A 27,010-nucleotide genomic window follows, 5' to 3' on the forward strand; every position below is an offset into this window, starting at 1 on the left:
GGGGGTCAGGGACAACCCCCCCCCCCATCCGCCATCTAGTGGGGTGCTGCTCAATCAGTTCTCGTCCTTTCTTATCTTTGTGTCAGCCTGGAGGTGAGGTCTCATCAGGCAGGTGTCGATCGGGGGGCACCATGCTTTCTGATTGGACGGGAAGCTGGCTTCACTCTCCCTCGTCACCTCATGAAGAGGGAACATGGAGCCGCCTTCCCGTCCAATCAGGAACCCGGGCGCCGGGTCATTACACAGCGCAAAGCTTCCAGAAAGCTGGCTCACTAGGTCACTAGGTGACGAGAAGCATGGGGACGGCTTCCCTGCTAATCGGCGAGCCATTACACGCCGCCTGGCTTCCTGAATGGGACTTCTGGTACTCGATACCGAAATACCGGTATCGGCGCATCCCTACTGCTAATGATGCCGAGCATCCATAACGGAGTCTGAGAAGTATGCAATGACATCACAGTAAGTAATCTCAGTCCAGGAGAGGAGCCTGTACAACTATGGAGGGAAGGCTGGTGCCAAAAGTGAATAATAATAAAATAAAAGTGTGAATCCAAAAAATTATGGAATGGCTTCCAAATGACATATAAAAGAGCAGCATTGTGTTTTATCTATTGTCCCGGGTATCCCGGGTATCAGAGAACGCAGCACATCCCATTCACATCTATATAAGAAGGAGCCAGCAGCTAAACCTCTCCACATCCAGCGGCTGAGAATTGGTTAAGGATGAATTACTCAGTCTTCCTATTGAGTTGCACTGAGCCGGCTGTTTGATAACAGACATCCCCCGCTGAATTGGTGCTATTTATAAATGCTCAGAGATGTCACACCAAGTCATTTCTCTGCAATTTTCGGGACTCAAAAGACGGTGATGACTGAGACAGATTTCAAGGATGCTGTGACCCCCCGGAGAGGTTCCTTTACGACCAGGTGCTTTACACAGCAAACGTCTTCAAGATAATCTCAAACAACCATTACTCAGAATCCCCCCAAAAATCTGGCTTCTTTTACTGTGTTATCGCTCCCCAAACTCTATCACAAAGATAGAGTCGTGTCGGATCATACATTGATGATGGCATGAAACAACTGTATTGAAGAGGGAATAATTGAGCCTGTAGAGTTAAGCTGCAATTTGTCATACACCAATGGCTCTAGATTGACAGCCAGAGGGGCATAAAGCACACCACCTATGATTAATGTTCTGAAATGGTGATTAGTGATGGACCTGATGATTTGTAAATCTCTATGGACTTTCAACTCTGCCTCCTACAGTCCTAAAATAACCGAACGTTTCCATACATTCTAAGAATGTCTAAATACATGTAAGGGAACCGGTTTGAGCCCTGTTCTGCAAAAATAGTGTGATGACAATAAGGCTTCACCAAAAGCAACCTCCTTTCCCTCAAGGCTGTTATGCCTCCCAGTTCTAGGATGCCCCCAGGACATGGGCAGAACTGGGATGCCTGTCAGGACCCCCAGAAAGAGGGTTCAAGTACTGTGACAGATGATCCGGAGAAAGTAGATAATCCATACCTGGGCAGGAAGTCAGGGCAGGTGGCCTTCGGGGAGCGTTTGGGGCAGGCGACGTTCAGAAACAGTCCGAAATACAAAGCAGGGGTAAGTAACAGTACAACTGGCTAGGCAAGGCAAGAAGACATGAGTCAAGGGGCTAGGCAACACATGCTATTACAAGCCTAGAGCCCTGGGCTTATGGTGCTCAAATAGAGAGCGCCACAGCACCAGAGCCAATCAGGCTTGAGGAGGTAAGATGGCTTGAGTGCTGACTATCAACGAGGACTGTGCCTGTGGAGGCTCGCCACCATGTGTCAGGCTGAGCAGCAGGACAGAGAGTGGGTTTAGGTCTCCTAACAATACATTCCCAACTGTCTACTAGTTCCCGGAATACACCGTTCCAGCGGCATACTAAATAGACTACAGTTATGATTTTGTGTCCATTAACCCGGCTCTACCGCCTTGCCTGTTAAAGAGGATCTGTCACTTTCAAAGCACAGGGACAGGTTCCCTTGCCAGGCCACCCTTCACGCACTTATACCTTCCCTCCCTCCGCTTTTTGCATTTATGGAAGCCCTTGGCAAATGGCTAGTACTTCTGGTTATGGAGGACCATGCGGCCTTCTCCCAGGAAAAGAACTTCCAGAGGTGGTGTCATGATGCAAATATGCAAGAGGTCTTCAGGAAGAAGTCTTCAGAAAGTGGTCCTTAGCTCTTCAGGAGCAGGGGTGGACAAATAAAGTGGCAGTTCAGGAGTCAGTAGGATGTTGTTTTAGGAGCCAGCTTCATTGTAGACGACTAGAAAATCCTCCAAATTTGGGCGCCGGCTGTAATTTTCAAGGAGCAATGGCTACCTGGCTCCTGGGATTTGTCTAGCCCTGGTGGAGAGCGATAGCCACTGTCTATGATAAATGACCCCCCTAAACATCATTCACTTAGGCTTTACATCACAAGTTTGCATTAGATTTGATTTTTTGGGTGGGTGATTTAATTGCGTATGGCCAAATTTATTACCGGTCTGGCTGCTTGAGCCAAAGATGATCAGCCAGCCGTATATCACAAAGTGCCAGGTCTTGCAATGCAGACGTTTAGTGCACAGCGCACCTGCTGACACACTGGGGACCCATGTAGATGGATGCTGAAGCAGCATTCATCCCCGCCAGCTTCTAGCTGCATTCGGAAGAGTCAGAGCGGACTGCTAATGCTGCTTATAAGGCTCAGTGAAACCTTAAGGCAGTGAACAAACCGTGTGCGCCCAACCTAGCAGAACACAATGCAATAATGTCATGTCCTATTTTCCTGCATTGTGTAGCATATGTACAGGCACATTAAAAAAATGAAAAACATGCTTGAAATCCTTTTATCTTATCTTTAGGAACCCCTTTTGTTTACCTCTTTGTAATGAAGGCAAGTATGTTCCCAGACACACCCACTAAGCCATCAATCAAATTCAATCTGAATCCGATCGGTGACATTTCAAGCAGAAAAAGAGAGAAAATTCATAAATTCGAGAAGCAGATACACAAATGCCATCTGTCAGGATTTCCAAGAAATCTGCCAGCTGTGGTTGACAATAGGGATGCACCAATATCGATACTAGTATTGGTGTCGATACCGATGCCGATATACTCGTACTCGCCCAAATGCTCTGATAGCTTCCCGATCCCGTAAGATTTCCTCTGACCGGCAGTGCCAACTTGGAGCCAGCTTCCCGTGCAATCAGGAAGCTGGGTGGCGAGTAATGACCCGACTCCCTGATTGGTCGGGAAGCCGACTTCATGCTGATTGCCTGGGAAGACAGCTTCCCAGGCAATCAGCATGGAGCCGGCTTGATGCTGATTGGCTGGGAAGCCAGTTTCCCGGCCAATCAAGCCGGCCAAACAACATGGAGTCGGCTTCCCGGGCAATCAGGAAGCCGGGCGGCATGTCATTACCCACCACCCGGCTTCCTAATTGCCCGGGAAGCCGGCTCCATGCCAGCGGAAGCACCAGTATTGGTATTTGGTATCGACGATTACTGAAAACAAAATATAGGTAATCATACTCGATACTGAAAAACCGGTATTGGTGCATCCCAAGTTGACACATAACTCAAGGTAACATAGGTGAACTGTCTGACTTTGTCTCCAATGTTTGCTGGATAGCATTAGCACTGGCTGGTTTCACTGTTGGCTGGAAATGCCCTCTAAGGACACTTGGGCCATAAGCAACATTTAAGTCCAAAAAATAAAAACCTCAAATTGTAACTGTTCCTCAAGGATCCCATTCAAGAAGGACGACACCATCTTTGTTCAGGCATTATCTAAGAGCAAGGCGGGATCGGGTGAGTATAAACTTTGTTCTTTTAGCTCCCTAGACAAAACGAGCACTTGACCCTTGCAGTGCCAGGGTAGCCCCATTTCAAGGGTTAAGATTTGATTTGCCCGGAGTTCTGGTATAATGTTTCTAAAATGTTCTCTTTAAGGCAAATCTATGTCCACCATGAAATAAGAAGGGGTTAAAGGAATAAGGATTTGGCTCACAAACCGGCCAGCTGCAAGCTAAGCACAAAGCTCCCTATAGTTTTCATTAGCGAATCATAAAAGGCGCTTCGTACCAGTGGCTCAAAAGTTGCTAAATGATATTCCCATCATGCAATGGGCCACTTGTGCGGCTGAAGAGGAGACCGAAGGCTGCACTTTTCCTAGAGACAAGTAGCTTTTTCAGCAGACCCCAACCCAAAATGTCATCCGAATGATAACACAACAGAGAACAATTCTGCAGAGGAGATTCGGGCGATCGGCGGGCTAGAGCAAAAGCGCGGCGCCCCCCATTTCAAAGAACCGCTCTCCCCCAAGCCGCAGTCAGCGCCTCCTGACACCGACGCGGATCCGTCTTTGTTCCTGAGATCGGGGCGTCCGCAAAGAGGGATTAGTCTCGGAATAACCTGGGCCCCGTCGAGCGCTGGCAAAACTTCCAAGGCGGTTGTCTTTGAAAGACAAAGCGAGCGGAGGCAAACAGAGTGTTCATTAGTCGGCGCCCACGCAACCACACAATTCAAACGCAGTGTGATGTGTGAAAAAGCCGGGATGGGCTGGTGGGGGAATCTGGATGAGAACAACTTTTACATTCTTGACAATTACGCCGCACACAAACAGGAACGCACGGCGGTCTGGAAAGCAGCCCGGGTCGTGTCATCGCTAACAGCGCTCCAGAAACCCCCCCTCCAGAGCCAACGCGCGTGAAACAAACCGGCTTACATTTGTGTATTTTAATGACAAGCTATAGTATCCTGTATACATTATTAATGGACAACAAATTAGAAATTGTTACTTACAGATTGGAGAGGAAACATTGCTGAGTACTTTATAGTCACGTTGCTGGGTCTAGTTAACAGTAGGTCCCCCTGCACTCCTTACAGCGCTTCCGGTCCAAGTGAAAATAGTGGTGCTTGCAGTGACAATCACGGATGGCGCCGTGTACAACAGTCAATGAACAATAGAAAATCACCAGCACCCCGTAAATAGAATTCAAAAAAAGTCAATTTATTTGGACTAAACGTCACACATATCGCATAATCCAACGTTTCGGGACCACGCAGGGTCCCTTCATCAGGGCCTTCCTTTTGGAGGGGGGCTACTTTTGTTCCCCGTGGTCCCTGTGCGTGTTGTAAAGTAGCCACCGCTCCAAGCTCACTACTGTGATGGACTACAATCTCAGGTTTAGTTTACCAATTTGTATTGAGATTATAGTCACTCACAGGAGTGAGCTTGGAGTGGTGACTACTTTACAACACGCACAGGGACCACGGGGAACAAAAGTAGCCCCCCTACAGAAGGAAGGACGGTGTAAGCACCAATTCAGAGATGATTTGAAGATCTACAGCCGAGTGTTACACAAATAAGATACATTGTTGTTAAAGGAGAACTATGGGGTCAGGGCTTTTCCCCATAGTTCTCCTTAGGGTAACGGGAGGACACAAACTAGCATCCTCCCTCCACCCTAAGCTCAGTATACCGCGAGCTACAGCTCGCGGTATACTGAGACGCCACAGCTGAAGCGGATCCCAACAATTATGTCTGGATCCGCCAAGCTGCGTGAGTGACAGCTGGCTCTGCCTATCTAGAGGCAGAGTCAGCTGTACCCGCCCCCTCCCCCGTCTGTTCCGGAGGATCAGAGCGGGGAAATCCAGCCCCGCCCCTGTCGCGGCGGAGAGCCGTGACAGGATCGAGAAGTAATCAAACGCTGGTATGTGTTCGCTCACTTCCCGATCTAATGAGCCGACCTGCGACAGTCTCATTGTCACAGGTCGGTTAGAACTATGAGGTGAGTGAAAAGCACTCACCTCATAGTTCTCCTTTAATAGTTCAGGTACTTGAATGCATTTTTAAGATTTAACTCCTGAGTTTAGTGTCACTTTAAGGACAGCATCTTTTAGGCCAGGGGCAGGGTGGTTGAGTTCCCCATAAGGTCTGCTACAATGGCAGTGTAGAGGATGGGGGGTGCAGAGCTTTTGCCTAGTGCCTAATGGTAGTCTTCGAGTTCCCCATCAGGTCCACCTCTGAACGACAGTGGACGGAGTCTCTCCACAGTACAGTGTAATGTATTTATAAAATATAACGCCTGAGTTTGGTGTCACTTTAAATACCGTTCAGTGGCAACAAACGAAATACATAATCTTATGAAATTCCTCTCTTTTGCGTACGCGAGAGCAAAGTTTTTCCAAGACGCCGGCTACGTGAGGAACGTGGGCCTGGAAGACCCAGCAGGGGGGATTTTAATTAATACAGTTTTGTTCAAAGAAATAAAGAAAAAGTGAGCCTGACTTCGGGCTGTCACCCAGGTATACGGAGCCGATGTTCTCCGGCGCCCAGCAAGAGGCCGGTGCATGCTGGGAAAGCGCCGAGCGGTAGAGACAATGTGGAATTAGTGATGGGAGGGCGCTTGCAGGAAACAAAAGCCATCTCTCACGGGGGAAGACGCAATTCCGCAGATGCTTCATGACAAATCTGTCAATGAGAGACAGCCGGAGTGATTTTAGGTAGAATTAAACGCGGGGGATGATCAGGACCGCAAGCAGCTTAGCGCTTAAATGCATCTCAATTTAGATGACGAGATGCGTCAACGGCTTATGTTAAATCACTCTCCTATCTTATGATCATTTACTGGAAGAACAATTGGGGTTTTTTTTTCCCCGCATGGAAAATAGAAAACGACATTCTAATCTTGTCATTTTTTTTTTGCCTACTGAGCTTCCTGAAGTCCTAGAGACACGTGAGGAATGAGGCCATGGTTCAGACTGCCAGGGCTGTACTGTGTGGCAGAGCTGTGTAACTCCCTGAACTGGATGGGCAGAAAAAAAATCCTTTAGCAAGTAAAACAGTCCCCGTATATGTATCCTATCCTCCTATCTATTTGCCTGGAGTTTAGCTTTACAGTAGCTATATTCTATGGAATATCTCGGAGTCCTCATATCTATTGCAGAGCGGAAGGGTAGAGAGGTGAGTGCTGAATGCCGCGGGACCGAGGATCAGGTGAGCAAAAAAAACTTTATTTGAGCCCCTTAGACAAAACAATTAGTAAAGTATGTCACCAGCACACCGTGGTTCAATCTTCAAGCAGTGATCATTTTATTGATGCACACACATCTTGTCACACTGCAACGTTTCAGGGCCACTCAGGGTCCCTTCATCAGGCCCCACTGCAAGGGTACGTTTTTGATTTTTCTGGAGTTCATCTTTAAGTCCTTCATATGAACTCTGGGCTTGATTCAGAACTGACGTGACTTGAAACGTCACCTTGTTACTGTTGGGAAACTTCTGCCCGTTAAAGTTAATATAAAGATTGATCTGCTGAATCTTTTTGGAATAAGCCATTTGTGTGTGTGTGGATTAGCTTGCTGGAGTAAGAGAACAGCACTATGTCTCTGCAGTATCCAGGACTTGCCCACTGCTGGAGGAATAGAAGGACCTGTGATGTTACCTTACCAGACCAAAACCCCAAGGAAAAATAATATGCATACTTTTTTATGTGGGGGGTGAGGGGGGGGGGGGTCCATAAGCAAAAGGTCCATAAGCAAAACGAGGGTAAAAAACGGGGGTAGAGAGACGCCAGCCTGAAGCTGGGATTACATTAAGACAAAATAGGAGCTTTTTCTGAATTTAGGTTTGCAGCAACTGTTCCTGGAAAGCAGCGACCGCTCATGGAATCACATCATGTGTCACCTCAAGCTGCACTTTAAATATAACTAAGAAAGAAAAGATTGTACAGCGAATACGTTAAAGGTAAAAAACATGAAATTAGCCTTAAACAGCCCTTGCATTGGAACATCCAAGAGCACAGTAAATCAGACCGAATAGCAGACAAAACAAGGTGCAATTACTCGCCATAAAGATGCGTCTCATTGAACTCATCAAATATTAAGGAAGCGGAGGGGGCTTCATTTGGATTTCTGCAAAAGAAACTCAGAGTTGATTCTTAAAGGGACACAAGCATGACTGCTGTCTTCAATGCATTATTTAATCAGCCTGTTTCAGTTATATCTGTGCCTCCTTCAAGCAGGACAAAGCAATGGTGGCTCCACCCAACCACTTACGTTTGGCATATGGGGATTACGTCACTCACTTCTCCTGCTTGTGGCAACATTGCTGCTCGGTGACCGGCCACTCCGGCACCAACGCCGTCACCTGTAAGGTTTGTCCTATTGGCGCGGCTCGCCAATTATGATGTGAAAGAGACGGTATAGATGATCTGACTACCAGAAAGGCAGCTCCTACATTCCACAGTGTCAATTTGCAAAATTGTGAATTGAGGCACCACACTCTTTTTACTACATCTTTATTCAATGTATGGTTGAGGGGACAGTATACAGATAACCAACGCATTTAATGCCAAACCAGCTGATGACGGCCCCATTGCACTCTCCCCCTCCAGATAAAATGGTATCCACGTTGAAGCCATCATTGTCCTGATACATTGTTTCCATTAGTAAGCTCTGATGAAGGGGGTATTTGTATGAACTCCCAAAATGCGCTCGCTGTTCTGATACTCTCCGCTCAACCTAACACTGAATGAAGATGTATATGGAATAAATGGAGAGTGGCGTTTCGATTGACTGTTTTGCAACTTGCGTCACAACTTCCCTCTTTAAAGGAGAACTATGGGGTTCGGGCTTTTCCCCATAGTTCTCCTTAGGGTGCCGGGATCCGCCCAGCTGCGTGACTGACAGCTGGCTCTGCCTATTCTTTCCAGGTGATGGCCTGGTACATTACCCCAACCTGTCCATCTGTCTCCCACTCTGACTGCCTTCAGGCGATCCCTTAAGACTCATCTCTTCAGGGAAGCCTATCCCACCTCAAACTAACCACTCAACCATCACGTTCTCAAAAAATCCATCCCCACACAGCACCTTCCTCTTGTATCACTTGCCCCTCCCTTTTAGATTGTAAATAGGGATGCACCGATATATCGGCCGCTGAAACATATCGGCCGAAAATGGCACTTTTGGCTAAATGCCGAAAGTGCCATATTCCTGCCGATATATCGGCGCATGCCTGCTTTCTTTCCTCCCCGCTGGGCGCTGCTCTGTGTCCCAACAGGGAGGAGATAAACTGTCACAGGCGGCTGAGCACTGTGGGAGGAAAGCGCTGTGAGCGGCCGACGTCTCTCCTCCCACACCGCTCAGCCTCCTATCACAGTCCGGTAGAGCGGTGTGGGGGCAGAGACAGCCCGTGCTGTCACAGGAGGCTGAGCTCTCCTCCCTATACCGCTCGCTCAGCCTCCTGTGACAGTGTGTCAGGATGGATTTTAACAAAGTGTGAAAAAAATGAAAATACATTTTTTTTTCGGTATCGGTCTGACAATTTTTTTTTTTTCGGTTTAGAAATTTCCATTTTGGTGCACCTCTAATTGTAAGCTCTCAAGGGCAGGGCCCTCCTTACCATCTCGTCTTGAATATTGTAATTGTAATGTCTTCCTTATATTGAAAAGCTCTGTGCAAACGCTCTATAAATCCTGTATAATAATTATAATAATCGTGGAGGTGCTTGTGGCAGGAATCCACAGCAAATCTGTATACCGTAAGTACAACCACATTCAAAATCCATAAATAAGTCATCTGTATTGGCGAACTAAGGGGGGGGGGGAATGACGTAAAAAATACATTTATACCTTAGGAGAAAAAAAAATACAGAATATAAAGAATAATGCAGCTTTAATCACAACCTCGCTGTCGAGCATCAAACCCTTTGTAATCACACGCTGTTCCGGGAGATGACAATGTATCGCTGCATCACGCTGGGTGTTCCGTTAAACCTGGGACTGGGAACAGAGCACATCAATCACCCGGCATTATTACTTCTCTTTTATCACTCCCGTCCTCGGGCAGCAAAAAAATTCCCCCAACATTTTAAGAGCAACCTGGGAAGAATACAACGTGAAGGCAATATCGCGGCTCCTATGCCGTCTGTACGCGTTATGATTTACTTACACTCGTCAAAAGAAATCTGAGAATTCAGACACATTGAGGTAAATGAGTAACGTGACGGATCACCTGGCGCCACAAAGTATTTCTTCTTTTAGAAGGGAGGCTAAAACTATAATAGCGGGTGATTATATATTCAACTCCGACAAAAGATACGGGAGCTACGCCTATCCAAGCGTTCAGAATGTTTTTACTGAACCGTGAAGAAAAATATCTCTCTGGGGTTCATCTAAATACAAACTACCGAGGACTAAAAATTCTTCTTGAAGGTCTCTGAAGAAATTTCCTAAAACTCCAGTCTGTATGTTTTATAGAGTGGGGATCCTCGGTCAAAAATGTGGGGCTTATTCACACCGGCGGTTGAACATTAAAGTGGCCCTTGACCATTTTTATTGACTTGCTTTGCTCCCCCTTTCTTAACAATACCAGATATTAGATTTTTTTAAATTACTTTTTTGTGGGTCCCATTTTGTCTGGGGGGCTCAAATAAAGCAGATTTACTCACCTTATCTGTGGTACCTCCCTCCTCATGTATCACTTCCCCCTCCCTTTTAGATTGTAAGCCCTATATTGTAAAGCGCTGCGCAAACTGTTGGCGCTATATAAATCCTGAATAATAATACTTCCCCAGGCTGCTAGACCGGTCCACGCAGCCTCTCCTCCCCTGGGCTCAGGCGGTCTAAGGACCGCTGCCGTCATCACGTCTTATGCAGGTCCATTGACTTGCATTAGATGTGAGGATGTCAAGGGACATTCCACAGCCAGAGTAGAGGGGGAAAGAGCTGAAAGCTGACCGCCACAGCAGTGAGGATCAGGTAAAAATATCTGGAAAAAATGAGTACTTAACCCTTGCAGTGCAGGGGTGGCCCCACTACAAGGGGACGTTCTACGTTTGCCTGCAGTTCTTCTTTAACTGTAAGTGGTGTCATCCACCTGGCTGTGCAGTGTGATGGGGCTGTGTTGGACCACCTGGCTGTGCAGTGTGATGGGGCTGTGTTGGACCACCTGGCTGTGCAGTGTGATGGGGCTGTGTAGGTCCACCAGACTGTGCTGGGTGATGGGGCTGTGTAGGTCCACCTGGCTGTGCAGTGTGATGGGGCTGTGTAGGTCCACCTGGCTGTGCAGTGTGATGGGGCTGTGTAGGTCCACCAGGCTGTGCTGTGTGATGGGGCTGTGTTGGACCACCTGGCTGTGCAGTGTGATGGGGCTGTGTAAGGCCACCTGGCTGTGCAGTTTGATGGGGCTGTGTAGGTCCACCTTGCTGTGCTGTGTGATGGGGCTGTGTAGGTCCACCTGGCTGTGCAGTGTGATGGGGCTGTGTAGGTCCACCAGGCTGTGCTGTGTGATGGGGCTGTGTAGGTCCACCTGGCTGTGCAGTGTGATGGGGCTGTGTAGGTCCACCTGGCTGTGCAGTGTGATGGGGCTGTGTAGGTCCACCTGGCTGTGCAGTGTGATGGGGCTGTGTAGGTCCACCTTGCTGTGCTGTGTGATGGGGCTGTGTAGGTCCACCTGGCTGTGCTGTGTGATGGGGCTGTGTAGGTTCACCTGGCTGTGCAGTGTGATGGGGCTGTGTAAGTCCACCTGGCTGTGCTGTGTGATGGAGCTGCGTAGGACCACCAGGTTGTGCTGTGTGATGAGGCTGCATAGGTCCCCCTGGCTATGCTGTGTGATGGGGCTGTGTAGGTCCACCTGGCTGTGCAGTGTGATGGGGCTGTGTAGGTCCACCAGGCTGTGCTGTGTGATGGGGCTGTGTAGGTCCACCTGGCTGTGCTGTGTGATGGGGCTGTGTAGGTCCACCAGGCTGTGCAGTGTGATGGGGCTGTGTAGGTCCACCAGGCTGTGCTGTGTGATGGGGCTGTGTAAGTCCACCTGGTTGTGCTGTGTGATGGGGCTGTGTAGGACCACCTGGCTGTGCTGCGTGATGTGGCTGTGTACGTCCACCTGGCTGTGCTGTGTGATGGCACTGTGTACGTCCACCTGGCTGTGCTGTGTGATGGGGCTGTGTAGGACCACCTGGCTGTGTTGTGTGATGGGGCTGTGCAAGTCCACCTGGCTGTGCTGTGTGATGGCACTGTGTACGTCCACCTGGCTGTGCTGTGTGATGGGGCTGCGTAAATCCACCTCGCTGTGTAGTGGGTAGCCCCACTGCAAGGGTAAGTTTTTTTTCTTTACCTAAACCAGTCCTTTTTCCTTTAAGGAAACCAGTAATGTCCTCTCTCCACCCTAACTTGATGACTGGACAATGAAGGAGCATCAGAAGACCAACAAAGTCATCCCTCTGCTCTCGTCTCCTTTCAGCGTGCTCCTTGTCAACACATCTGCATGCGCTGCACAAGCTGATTTGTTCCAATGTTTCATGTACAGCACCAGCAGCTCCTGTACAGGACCAATACCACAAATGGGAACAATTAATTGCTGCAGCGAGCGAGAGACCTCCGCTAAAGACCCCAATAACCAGCGGCTGCTTGGAGGGTCGCGGTGATCTTATTAGCGTTGCTGATTTTAATAAATGACCCCTCGTGTGCGTTATTACAATCGAATACGACGCAGAGAGAAGACTATTTTATTCATTTCAATAAAAGCGTTTTTGCTTTAATTGGCCACAATCAGGCTGAATAAAAATTAATACATTTCCCGCAACGCCCGAGAACTTTTTTCCACGTCGCAGGACAAAGAGGGGCCGCGGAATGATTAATCCTTTTAATATCATCCATATGCCCCGCGATTAATCCCCAAAGCAAAAAAAAAAACGGACGCTGGCTAGTGGGAGGACCACCTATCGAGCGCTGCCGCTAACAAGTCTCCTCGCTCGCGGTGGACTCTAAATGCTTTTAACGCCATGGGAAGCGCGGGATGAAACGCATTTCAGCCAGAGTCACGCGCTCGGTGTGATTGTTTGCGCTGTGCACGCGAGTGACAATGACTCTTTACAGAAGCAGAGAATTAAATTACAGTTTACTATAAATACATTCTCGCCATGGGGGGGAGAGGATGCGTCAGGCTGAATGCCGCAATGATGTAAATGCGTGCCTTTTGGCGGCAGGGCGGTTCAGGTCACGTATAATCTAACGGTGACCTGCGTCTTAGTGCTTCTATCCTTCATAATGGTGGAGTGAGTCACTGAGGATTAAAATCGACGCTCTGACCTGGATAAGGGGATACATAAAACCGGTAAGCGGTCAATGAACAGATTTCTCCCAAATTCCGCTATTTTATGAATTACCACGGTGTGAATAGTCTGCGTGATTACTAAAAAAGTCTTAGTAGGTGGATAATAAAGGAGTGTACAGACCACGGATCTAAGGAGCGGCGGTGCCTACATTAAAAGGTGAACTCCGGCCTTCCCTTCAGTCTTGCACAGTTGTATCGGCTCCTCTCCTGGACTGAAATGTCTTCCTCTTATTTCCCTGCACACTGTGAGCTTCCCATAATGTGCATTATAAGCTGCAGCAATCTGATAGAGCTCAACTCATTTCCTGGTTGGAGGAGGTCCAGCTGCATCTAGTCTTTCCTCCCCGTTCTGACTGTCCCTGGCCCGCCCCTTTCATTCATTGGATTCCAGTCCCTTTAATTATAGAAGCTCAGCACCATAGGAATTTCCTATGCTCCTCGTCTCCACCTAGTGGTGGGAATGGGAATGTCGTGGGAATGGCATTACCACAGTATATCGCTGGGCGAATAATAAAGCATCCCCTAAGAGACTGCTAGAAAAAAGGAGGAGGTTTTATTGCAGAAAAGACATAAAGAGGCTATTCTAATAAATAAAAAAATAACAACTCTAGACCCCCCCCCCCTACCCCCCAGCAATTTTTCTTTTCAATTTTAATTCCCTCCTTTATGTGACTATAAAACTGAACTCTGCGATAAGTAGATATTGTCCTCATACAAGAGTCATGTGTATTCTTAATGGAACCTTGGTGAGCTTTGTGTATTTCTTTGAGATGCAGTAATCCAGTGTGAGACTTGGAGCTTCCTGTAATAAAGACCCATCAGTGTTGCTCTCTCACCTTGCGCCGGGTGACTGGTCGTCATTCTGAGCATGATGAAGGGCAACCCTTGAGGCCCTGAAAGCGCTTGTAATTGAAAGGCAATTTGTCATTAAATGGACTTTTGCTGAAATCTTATTGGTGTGCTGGTGACATCTTTGCTGATTTGGGTGACTGGTCTTGTCTCCGCCCCCCTTCTGTAATAAAGACGGGTCACTGCAGCTCTCTCTCCTTGTGCAGGGTGACTGGTCTTGTCTCCGCCCCCTCCTATAATAAAGACGGGTCACTGCTGCTCTCTCTCCTTGTGCAGGGTGACTGGTCTTGTCTCCACCTCTCCTGTAATAAAGATCGATCACTGCTGCTCTCTCTTCTTGTGCAGGGTGACTGGTCTTGTCTCCGCCCCTCCTGTAGTTTTCTGTAGTGGGTGGGGCCTGCTGAGTCCCTCCCACAGCACTGCTCTCTGCACAGGCTATGTACAGCACAAAAATGATGTCACCACTGCATTTACAAAGTAATAATTGGAATTGCAAAGGCATTTGGTGCACACGAAGTGGATTTACATCCCTTTTGTTCCTATTCAGGAATATGATTAAACTAAAAGCTTTTGTGCCCAGAGTTCAGCTTTAATCAGCTAGTCTGTACTTGCCCTTTATCATCATTTACCCAGTACACCGGCTTTTCTAAATTAACACGTGAGAAGTTCTCCAACAAAAGACAGCATTGCCTCCCACATAATGTACAACGCAAAACAATTTATGTTAGTACCCAACCGCAAGGGCACAGATCTTAGACGGGCTGCTCTTGATCTGAAAGTATTGTGTTAGGAATGAACTCTGAGGTTTTTACTTTATCAAGTTTTAGGTCGGCTTGTAATAATGTCTTGTAGAAAAATAATGCGATTCAAGGAATTGGAGGGGGGATATTTTGGGGATGGGAGGATACTGGGGACGGGAGGATACTGGGGACGGGAGGATACTGGGGACGGGAGGATACTGGGGATGGGAAGATACTGAGGATGGGGAGAGTACCGGGGATGGGATGGTGGAGTACTGGGGATGAAGGATATTGGGCATGGGAGAATGTTGGGCTTGGGAGGATATTGGGGATGGGAGGATTTCAATAATAGGAGAATTTTGGGGATGGCAGGGTATTAGAGATGGTGGGTATTGCATATGGGGAGTTATCGGCGAAGGAAGGATATTGGGGATAAAAGGATATTAGGGATGGGAGAATATTGAGGATGGAGGATATTAGGGATGAAGGATCTGAAGAATGGGAGGATTATGGAGATGGGAGGATATCAGGGATTGTGAGGTATTGAGGATGGGGTATTTTAGGGATGGGGAGTAATGAGGATTAAGGTCTATTGGGGATGAGTGGATATTAAAGGATGGGGGAGGGAGGTGTTATTCTGCATGTCCCTGGGCCAGAACTACTGGAGTTCTTGGCAGCCTGAACTTTACAGACGTGCATCTTTTCCCTCAACCTCATTTACTATGTAATTAAGATCATATGTGTTCCTGTAGTTCTAAAGGTGACCTGGCAGAGTGCAAGAAGCAGCGAAACGTGTCGCATTTTCAGGCAAGCTTTCAAACTAACATCGCCATAGCAACCCGGGCAATTTGGAAACGATCCAGCAGAGCAGAAAAGGCTCCCGGGCTGCCAGGAACGCAGACCCGTGTGTCAGATTGAAAATAGAAGTGCGCATTACCATTTAATAAGTTTGCAGGAGGCCCGATGGACCCGGACAAAACAACGCGTTTCACACACTGAAGCTGCCTTTCCACATGGCATTTACAAAATGAAAAAGGAGCTGCAAACGTTATGCAGAGTATTTACTACGGAGAGAAGGAAGAAAAAAAAAAAAAAGCTTGGCATTTGTGAACTTTTTATTCGGAAATATTGTATACAGCGTTGCCAACCTGGAAATGAAAAGATTATAACTTAACATTTCTATGAACATTTTCCCATAACAGGCTGCCAAGGAGAAACATATTATCTTGTCTTGTTTAGCGTCAGCAATGCTGCATCAGAAATAGATTTGTCACGTTGTATATAAACTTCTTATGAAGACTAGAGGTGCACCGAAATGAGAATTTCAAAAACGAAACCGAAATAAAAAAAAAAAATGACAGGCCGAAACCGAAAATGTTTTTTATTTTAACTTTTTCAAATTTTTTATTATTATTTATTTTTTATAAACTTTTTAATTTTTAATTTTATTTATTGATTCATTTTTTATTAAATATTTTTATTTTTCTAATTTACTTTTAGGGGCTTCGGGGATATTTTCCTTTTAAAATAGAAAAAGAGATTGAGGACAGAGTCCTCAATCTCTTTTTCTGCAGCCCCTGTTATCAATGAACAGGAATCCTCTATACTGAGTGTTCCTGTTCATTCACAACATGAGGACAGAGTATGTTTACTATATCTACAATCATGAATGAACAGGAGGAGATGTAGATCACTTCCCATTCATTCATAATTGAGGATATAGTAAACAGACTCTTTCCTCAATTATTTACAAACACTCAGCGATCACTGAGTGTTCGCACTCGTCCCCTTCCTGACACGTTGCCACAGCAGGCTGAGTGAGAGGAGTTCAGCCTCCTGTGACAGCGCTGGCTGTCTCCGCCCACACATTGCTCTGCCGATCTGTGATAGGCGGCTGAGCGGTGTGGGAGGAGAGATGCCGGCCGCTCACAGCGCTCTCCTCCCTCAGCGCTCGGCCGGCATCTTCAGCAAGTCGTCTTCACCACGTCTAGATGCCTGAATGCATTGAGTTGCTGCCATGTGATTGGCTGATTAGCAATTTGTGTTACTAAGCAATTGAACAGGCGTACCTAATAAAGTGGCCGGTGAGTGTATATATTAGGTGCAATTAGGGATTCCTGCATCAGGAACTTGCGATTTCCTGCAGCAGGAAACCCTAATCTGTCGTTTATAAGCGGCAGCTGTCACCCGTTCAAGTTAATGACCAGGTGACAGCCGCTGTATTTAAACACCTGTACCCCACAGGTGTTTAAATACATATAATCATATTGCATACCTGTATTGTATGCGATATGATTATATGCGGTCAGGGATCAATCACTCTCCCTGAACGCATCGATCGAGTGATTGATTCCTAACTGCAGGTAATTGTATCACATATGATTTCACGCGGTGTGCTGGTGTTTAAATGCAGCGGCCGTCACCTGATCGTTAACTTGAATGGGTGACAGCTGCCGCTTCTTGTAAATGCAGATTAGAAAAACCTGCTGCAGGAGATTGCAAGTTCCTGACGCAGGAATCCCTAACGGCACCTATGATACAGGTGTGAATGAGAGCTAACAGTTATATTTGCAGGACCAACTTTTGGGGATCTACCATCTTGGTCATGGACTGAGAAGAAGGGGGCGGATCTCCGAAAGCTTATTCTGAAGTGCAAATAATAACAGTATCCCAGATTAGTATTCATCTGGGTTGCTGAATAATAAGATGAAGAATCGGGATTCTGCACCTGCACGTAACATGCAAATAAGTTCGCGGCTTCCTCTTATTTTTAGAACCATCATGTTTTCCTAATTACCCAGCCAGGCTGGTGCTCCGAGGATGGAAGATGGCTGCCGTCGGGCTAAGCGAGCCCGGGAAATTACTTGTTATTTCTTAAAGGTAAAAGGAACTCGCTACTCTCCAGCAGAGAAAGAAAATAAAAGAGAAAGGAATACGGCGGCGTAGCGTGCATTTCGCCGCCACACTGAGGCTGCAGTTTTGCCTCGCAGCTCCTGCGCTCCTTCGGATAATTCTAAAGTCAGCAGATTCCAGTTTCCTCTCCTCCTTCTCGTCGCTTTGATATAGCACTTTCTAAGGGCCTGGCTCCCCCGAGGCCTCCTTTGCTATACTCTTACCCCTCCGAGTCCCGGGGAGGACATGAAAGGATCACGGTTGTGTTCCTATTTCACGGATCTCTTTCATTGACTGAGATCAGAAGCCTTTCTTATCGGAGGTAAATTGGGGCAACTGTGTCTAGGACTCTGCGCTATTCTGCCTGGTATCCAGATACCCGTCAATGATTCACAAAGAGTAAAAACGTCTGCCGAAGACAAGCCGCGGTGTGATTTTAGAGAGTACTCAGATCGCCTTAATAATGTAACTTTTACCTGAAAGTCACTTTTTTTTTCATGTGGCTTTCTCATTCTTGTTTGCTGTGCTGGATATCCACGGTCATTAGACGTGCGCCGAAATGGAAATATTAAAACCGAAATTAAAAAAATTGTCAGGCCGAAACCGAAAAAAAAATGTATTTTAATTTTTTCACATTTTAAAATATTTTATTTTTTATAAACTTTTACATTTTTTTATAGTTATTTTTATTTATTAATTCTTTTTTTAGTCATAGTTTATCAGCTTACAGATTTTTATTCTAGTGGCAAAAAAAAACTGTGCTAAATGGCTGCCGAGATAAAATCAATTGCAGAAGAAGTTCATTTCTAAAAGTCTGGTTTAATGGTTTAATCAATGTTCTTTTACTGTTTTTTTCCCCCTATTTATTTATTACAGGTATTTATACAAAACTGACAATTTATACCGAGCTTGAAATAGCTCCCGCACTCCAAAAGACAGGTAGGTCAACTGGCTCCTATCTAAATTGGCCCTATTATGTGTATGCAGGAGCTAGATAGAGACCTTAGATTGTAAGCTCCTTGACCAATGCAAAGGAGTTCTTTCCAATAGGGTAAAAATGACAAGTTCCCTTGTTAGAGCCCTCACTCTTCCCCCATCAATATTCAAACCACTTATCTGTTAACCTGTCATGGAGTCACGGCTCTAATTCCTGTGTAAGCCTTGTTTGGGTCAGAGTCCAACATGGACTACAGATACTGCCCACCAATCAGCAAAACACTCTCTGCTGATTGCTGGACCCCAGCTGTGACTCAGCAGGGGACGTGTCAGACCACTGCAGAGAGACCACAGCAGAGAGACCACTGCACAGAGACCACTGCACAGAGACCACAGCAGAGAGACCACAGCAGAGAGACCACAGCAGAGAGACCACAGCAGAGAGACCACAGCAGAGAGACCACAGCAGAGAGACCACAGCAGAGAGACCACAGCACAGAGACCACAGCACAGAGACCACAGCACAGAGACCACAGCACAGAGACCACAGCACAGAGACCACAGCACAGAGACCACAGCACAGAGACCACAGCACAGAGACCACTGCAGAGAGACCACAGCATAGAGACCACAGCATAGAGACCACTGCAGAGATACCACTGCACAGAGACCACAGCAGAGAGACCACAGCAGAGAGACCACAGCAGAGAGACACCAGCACAGAGACCACAGCACAGAGACCACAGCATAGAGACCACTGCAGAGAGACCACTGCAGAGAGACCACTGCAGAGAGACCACTGCAGAGAGACCACTGCAGAGAGACCACAGCACAGAGACCACAGCACAGAGACCACAGCACAGAGACCACAGCACAGAGACCACAGCACAGAGACCACAGCATAGAGACCACTGCAGAGAGACCACTGCAGAGAGACCACTGCAGAGAGACCACTGCAGAGAGACCACTGCAGAGAGACCACAGCACAGAGACCACTGCAGAGAGACCACGGCAGAGAGACCACTGCAGAGATACCATTTCAGAGAGACCACCGCAGAGAGACCATTGCTTCCACAAAGAAAGCAGCGGATCTTCTCAGCAGCATAGCACGGGACACAGAATTTTCTAATCTCCCTGGGGCTGCTTTACAAAGAAAGACAACAATAAGACGCTGACAACTTACAGTTCTCCTGAACGCTGAATTTATATCATGCATTTCCCCTGAAAGTGAGATTTATACTGGAGCAGCACAGCAGCCCGGTGTGCAGATTTAACTTGGCAATGGCTTTTCATTTCTTTTTTTCTTAAGTTAAATTGCCGCCGAAGGTTCTGGTAGTGCTAAAGCCCATTACCTCCAGTACCATACACAATCCATAAAAATCGCAGAGAACAACTTGCCGCATTGTGCATTACGGGTACTGGAAAGAAAGCGCTGGACCCCCAAGGTTCGCCCTGCTGGTGCGCCTCGCCAATAATAATGTGAAACAGTCAGTATAAGTGATCTGACTACCAAACGGGAAGCTTCTACATCCCGCAGGATCTCCACTGTCTCATTGGTTTTTAGTGTCAAATTGCACGATTGTGAGTTAAAGCACCACACACAGTCCAGATGCATCCTTATTCAATGTAGTGCTGAAGGGACAGTATAGAAATAGCCAATGTGTTTCGGGGGTCTATACATCATCATACACCATCATCAGGGTTTGTCCAGTGTATGAGAAAGCATATAGCTCCTCATCATCTGGATTGGCAGCCAAAGCAGCTGCTGATAAGCTCTATGCAGCCATTCTCATACACTGGACAAACCATAACAAAGGGGGTTTTTGCTATAATCCTCTGAAATGCGTTGGCTATTTCTATCCCTACATTGAATAAAGATGTACAAGGACTCCTAAAGAAGAACACTGGGCAGCTAAAAAATTAACTCTTGCACTGCAAGGGTTAACTGCTCGTTGGCCTAGGGTCTAAAATAAAAAAAAAGATATACTCACCCTATCCTGCTAGACCGGTTTCCGCAGTTTCCCGTGCCCTGGGCTCCAGCGTCTAATGTCCTGTGACGTCATCACGTTCATTACCTTGCACTGGACGCGAGGATGTCGAGGGACATTTCACAGCAAGAGCAGAGGAGGGGGAGAGAGGTGAGTGGCCCTGGGACGGGGGATCAGGTGAGTATATATATATTTTTTATTTTAGACCCTAGATGAGAATGAGCACTTAACCCTTGCAGTGCTGGGGTAGCCCCACTCCAAGGGTTAATTTTTTAACTGTCTGACGTTCTTCCTGAAGGTGCCCATACACCTGCCGATTATCGTGAGATAATCGGCAGGTGTATGGGCAGCATGCGACCGCTTCTACTGTACGGTCGCACGACTTTCGTCTTATGAGCACGCTGGAAAACCCGCCCCAAAATCGTACGATTTTCGGCTGGTTGGTAGCGCGATCACAAGACAAAAGCCGCACGGGCCGGTGTGCGCAAGTGCACACTGCCCGCTCAGCATTGAAATCATCGGCAAGCCCGCCCCTCAGCGGGGAGGGCTTGCGATGATCGCAAGTACGATCTGATCTGCCTGTCCAAGATGGGCAGTTCGTACGGAATTTTAATCACCTTACAACCATCGCACAACGAAAGTCGTGTAGGTGTATGGGCAGCTTTAAACGGTGTGTGGCTCATCAAGTCACAATCCTGCAAATTGACATTGTGTGCTCCATGGCTGCCGATCCGAGTGGCTTAGTGTTCTCTAATGAACAATTCAGCCACAGACTGACCCCCACTGCCCGTATTAGCAGGCGCTCAGGGAAATCATAAACACATGAAATGGGTTAATCGTCACTTTACCTTGCGAGCTTGGACAATTCTCCTCGTCGCTATTGTCCTTGCAGTTATTCTCCCCGTCGCAGACAAAGCTCTTGTCTATACACAGCTTGTTCTTGCAGTGGAATCGAGACGTCGAGCAGAGCAGCGGGTGAGCAGCTGGAAGAGATGAGCCGCAGAGTCAGGATAAAACTCTATTCTCCTCCAAGGAAAGGAAAAACAAATTCTCCTCCAAGCATACAAGAAACTGCAGTTTGTAATTCTGGCATTGCAGCGGTGGCGGCAACTTGGAAATAAGGGATTAACAGTGTGGTCCAGGGCTCACTTCCTACTAGGGACACCAGTGGAATGGAGTTTATTATCCTCCCCATATTGATGTGCGTGTTGCCATGTTCAAAGCTGATTGTACAATCTCCTTTCGGTTATCCATGCTGGCAATACACATGGCAAGGTTATAGCAATGCAGTCAAGTTTGTGGTTGGAAGCCGGTTTATATTGCCAGAAAGTTGCCATGCTTACCACATTGGGCAGTAAGAAAATGGCGGATGAATTTACAATCTCTTCTGCTGGTCATACAATGACAATCAGATTTAGATTTACTGAGATCTATGTAGAGTGGAGAATTGTCTGACAGATATAAATTGAATGGAGGGTTGCTGAACAATCAGAAGCTGGGCGCCGTGTAATGACGCAGCGCCTGGCTTTCTGATTGGATGGGAAGTCGGCTTCATGCTCCCTCGTCACATAGTGACGAGAAGCATGGGGGCGGCTTCCTCGCTAATCAGGCCGGTATTCGGTATCGGCGAGTACCGACAAAATAATAATATTTGTACTCGTACTCGGTACCGAAATACCGGTATCGGTGCACCCCTAATTGGTTCTATATAGGTTCTAACCCAACACTGGGTCAAAGTTACATAGTATTTGAGGTTGAATAAAGACACATGTCCCTCAAGTCCAACCTATTCATACAGAATCAGAACCCGTCCCCATATGACAACAATTGGAAAGAAGCAGGACAAAGTCACATGGTCCTCCATACTAGGAAGTGCCGGGTATTCCACCTTCAGCCAAACAGAGAAGCAGGTGAATAAGAGGAGGACTTCTCAATAAGAGTAAATCTCTTATTATATTGTGCTCCTTAACCCCCCTGCCCCAAAACGGACCCATAGGTTTCTCCTGAATGGGCAAAGTATAGAGTAACTAAGAGACTTACTGCAGTTCTCCTCGTCGCTGCCGTCCGGACAGTCCTCGAGTCCATTGCACTGGAAGCGCCCGATGATGCAGTGGACCCCGCTGGCACATGGGAAGAACGTCGCGCCGCACTTGGAATTGGCTTTAGCTGTGAAGGAAAGGAGATGTTCAGGAATATTTTTGAACTGTCCGTGGAGACAAAAACAAGGGAACCCTGCTGCCATGCAAACGGGTGATGCAAAAACACAACAGTGACATTCCGAACACTTCTCACAATGGATATTTCAAAGACATTATTAGATATATATGCAACAAGACAGATGATAGGCATGATGTTGATGATGTCACCACCTCTTATAAGATATACGGGGGTCACAATTGAAAGCATAGTGTCTATGGATGGTCCTATAAAACCTGATTATCTCAAGCAAGATACCTGCACACCTACCATGGCATTTATGAAGGGGATCCATTCTCATTGTTTGAGTTTTTGTTTTATGTTTTATTTACCGTATTTTTCGGTGTATAAGACGCCCCCAACTTTTCTTACCCAAAATTCAGAAATCAATATTTTAAATGATATAATGCATCACACTTGCCTCTGAGTCAATCACGTTATGCTCCGACATTACAGCTCTGGGCACTGGCTACACGCTCTCCCCAGGAACAGCTGACGTCAGGTACAAAAGATTTATGATCGGATTGCAGAGACAAGATAACAGGTTTCCTCCAATCATAAATCTTTTGTACCTGACGTCAGCTGTTGCTGGGGAGAGCGGATTGCAGAGACAAGATAAGTTTTCCTCCACTCTCCCCAGCAACAGCTGACGTCAGGTACAAAAGATTTATGATTGGAGGAAACCTGTTATCTTGTCTCTGCAATCCGAAGTTTCACTCGTGAGACTAGTTTGCAGTGGTATCGGCACTTTTGGCAGTTTCGCAACTCGGTCCCCGTGTATAAGACGCCCCTCTATTTTTAGGTAAGCATTTTAATGAAAAAGTAGCGTCTAATACACGGAAAAATAGGGTAGTTTTATGTTTTATTGAATAATCAGTAGAAAGAAAGCCAACACGTTTCAGAGTGAGACATTTCACCTTCATCAGGGTTTGTGTACTGTGTGGGCTTCACGCTGCATGTATGGAGTGTCCATACATTTTATGCCTCCTTTGGGGTGTTTACTGGTGGTGCATGGTCTGGAGGGGGGGTTGTTGTGGGTGGTAAAGGGGGGCGTCCAGCTCAGCTCCCGGTGACGCCAGTAAGCTGGGTAAGACACTAGACAGAGCATCACAGGTTGCTAAGAGCTTTCAGCATCCTGGGACGCTCTGGCTGGACAGGAGTTGGCAGGCAGTGCCCCCCCACATGACCGAATGAGATGCTGTTAGAGGCAACCGCCTCAGGCTGCCTCATTATAGAGTCAGCCCTGCACATATATAACTATTACAGTACACAAGCCCTGATGAAGGGGGGTGTCTGAACCCCGAAACACGTTGGAGTTCCGCCCTCCCTTTTGGGGATGTATGAGCAGCCTCGCCCAAGCAATTAAAGCTTGATTAATGAGATGGCGTTTTTTACAACAATGGATACTAATAATAGAAGATACAGAGCCCCTCTTTGAAACTACTTAGATTTTTATAGCTGCACGTGTCCCCATCAGGAAGATTTCCATGTGCTTCCTGTTCCTAGAAGCATAAAAGGAAATTTGCCCAAATGGGAAGTCCCAACCCTGACCAGGAGCCAACGTAAAAGTTCTGGATTACCCCTCACGTTCTCTTCCGATGACAACGGTCCCCTGGACAGACGAGCTCATTTCTTTACACAGGGGCCACAGACAGTAATACCAACTTAACATAGGTTTTGACCCGATCCCCACGCTACCCAAAACCAGACTGAAATAGTTAGATTTGGATTTATTTTTACATTGTAGAAAATACAACAGGATAAGAGGGAATCACATGCGGGAACACCCAAAACTCCAGGCATAAAGCCAAGAAATATTCTAAGGAGATCCTGCCAATGGAGTCCACAAAGAGATATAAAAAGCCAGGGTTGGTCTATTTATAACTCAAATTACATTTTTGGAGGACTCACCCTTGAAGAATAACTCCAAGCATAACAAAGACAACGAGGAAGTGTTTAATACTATACAGCCATCACTGTAGCCATGTGGTTCAGTGAATGGAACATAATGTATTTAAAATGGACCCAACTTTTCTCTTATGTTAAGTCCATGTTTACTAAGTAACGTGTAAGTAACATAATTAATAAATTCTGGGTTGCCTCCCTGTGGGCACCTAATTAACACCTCTCCTCCTAACGTGTAAGTAACACATACAGATATTTATTAATATCATCCCTTACAAAGATCAGAGTGCACCCCCTGACAATGCCTTTATCTGCTTTTCTTTCTAGAATGATAGCTCGATCTTTGTTCAGGAATGATCTGGGGTCATCCTCTTCTTCCCGGACTAAGATGCCGGCTCAGGGAGGACACCAGAATTTTGGTGCATGGGCAGTTCTTGGAGTTGTGCAGTTCTTGTAGTATCACTACAAAGCCATCCTTGAGTTCTATAAAGTAGTCACCGCTCCAAGATCACTGCCATGATGGATGATAACTTCAATACTAATGGACTACAATCTCATGTTTAGTTTAGTCATTTGTATTGAGATTGTAGTTCATCATAGGAGTGAGCTTGGAGCGGTGAGTACTTTACAACACACACAGGGACTGTGGGGAACAAAAGTAGCCACCCTCCAGAAGGAAGGACGGTGTCAGCACCAATTCAGAGATGATTTGAGGATCTACAGCCGAGTGATACACAAATAAGATACATTTTTTGAATAGTTAAGGAACTTAAATGCATTTTGAAGGTTTAACTCCTGAGTTAAAGGAGAACTATGGGGTTAAGTATTTTCCCCATAGTTCTCCTTAGGGTAATGGGAGGACACAAACTAGCGTCCTCCCGTCACCCTAGGCTCAGTATACCACGAGCAGCAGCTCGCGGTATACTGAGACGCTGAAGCGGATCCCAACAATTGTGCCGGGATCCTCCCAGCTGCGTGACTGACAGCTGGCTCTGACTATCTAGAGGCAGAGCCAGCTGTACCCGCCCCCTCCCCTGTCACGGCAGAGAGCCGTGACAGGATCGAGAGGTGAGTGAACGCCAGTATGTGTTCGCTCACCTCCCGATCTACTGAGCCGACCTGTGACAGTCTCATTATCACAGGTCGGCTAGAACTATGAGGTGAGTGAAAAGCACTCACCTCATAGTTCTCCTTTAATGTCACTTGCAATGTGATATCCTTTTAGAATCCTTCCGATACAATATTCATTACAATGTCATATGTGATTTCCGAGTTTGTATCAATGTTTCAAAGGCAAAAACACAGTTATCCCAAGTAGCTAGTAGCACTCAGTCACATTCAACTGGACTTGTTCTGTAATGTTGAAGTAATTTTGCAACTCATACAAACTGTTTCTTCAGTTGTGAAGACATAGCCAAGAAACGTCTTCACCATTACAGAACAAGTCAAATTGAATGTGACTATTAACTATACCATGACCTGAATAACTGAGAATATTCACAGACAGTTATGCTAAATGTTCCGGAGAGAGTCGTCCCTCAAATGGCGCTAAGTCAAGAAGAACGGCAACTGTCAATCTAGATGTACGATGTGTCAATTAATGCCTATTTAAATACCGTTCACTGACGTGAAATCTAAATGAAGTATAATAAAAAAGAAAAAAAATGAATATGCAATTTCTCATTAATGATCATCTGCAATTCCTGCAGACGGTAATGATGATAATCTCATCGCTTTCAGACGTACCTCTGAAGGGAGAGAGATTTTAAATCGCTTCCTATTCGAGACTAATGTTATCCAGACTTCTCTAAGGAGAACAGACGGCCACAAAAGAGGACAAACAAGCGATAAAACAAAAAACGCTGAGAGACTTTATTGAAGGATGCAATGAAGACTAGTCATGTCTGAGTTTAAAGGGGGAAACTAACCACGGGGTACTCTCGGAAAGGAAGCCTTGTTGGCTTGAGGTACAAAGTTTAGTAACCTTTTGCAACTGTTTTTAGCTAAGTCAGGTGACTGAAAAATACAACAGGTGACTTATCAAATAGGACTAACCTTAGAAATTATTTGTCAGTGAAATTAAACACGTTTGGGACAAACATAGATCTACACTCAGACATAAAGGTTAAAGGATAATTAAAGCCTCAGCTTTTTTTGCATATATCTAACGAGCAGTAGATATATGCAAAAAGTCTAAAAAAAAAAGGGTTAATATTAATACTTACCCGTGTCTTCGCCGCTCGCTCCCGTCCGAAAATGTGAAAATTCTCGGGCGGCCGCAAAGCATCTTGGGGCGGCCGGGCGCATGCGCAGTTCATATTTTCTGCTGGGACGCGAGGAGAGACACAAGGTAAGTCTATGGAC

General features: G+C 46.4%; 1 protein-coding gene across 3 annotated transcripts in view; it reads right to left on the reverse strand.

Annotated features, from left to right (window-relative positions):
• The window catches only part of LDLRAD3 (low density lipoprotein receptor class A domain containing 3), a 114,351-nt gene that overhangs the window by 40,989 nt on the left and 46,352 nt on the right, over window positions 1-27,010 (reverse strand). For all 3 annotated transcript variants that reach the window (XM_018557472.1, XM_018557474.1, XM_018557473.1), the window contains 2 exons: window positions 22,586-22,711; window positions 21,394-21,528 (listed from right to left, as the gene is read on the reverse strand). In XM_018557472.1, coding sequence (XP_018412974.1) covers window positions 21,394-21,528; window positions 22,586-22,711 — 261 coding nt within the window. The remainder of the gene's footprint in view (window positions 1-21,393; window positions 21,529-22,585; window positions 22,712-27,010) is intronic.

The sequence above is a fragment of the Nanorana parkeri genome, unplaced genomic scaffold (genome assembly GCF_000935625.1).
Source record: "Nanorana parkeri isolate BGI_ZX_2015 unplaced genomic scaffold, ASM93562v1 scaffold285, whole genome shotgun sequence".
In the NCBI taxonomy this organism is placed as follows: Eukaryota; Metazoa; Chordata; class Amphibia; order Anura; family Dicroglossidae; genus Nanorana; species Nanorana parkeri.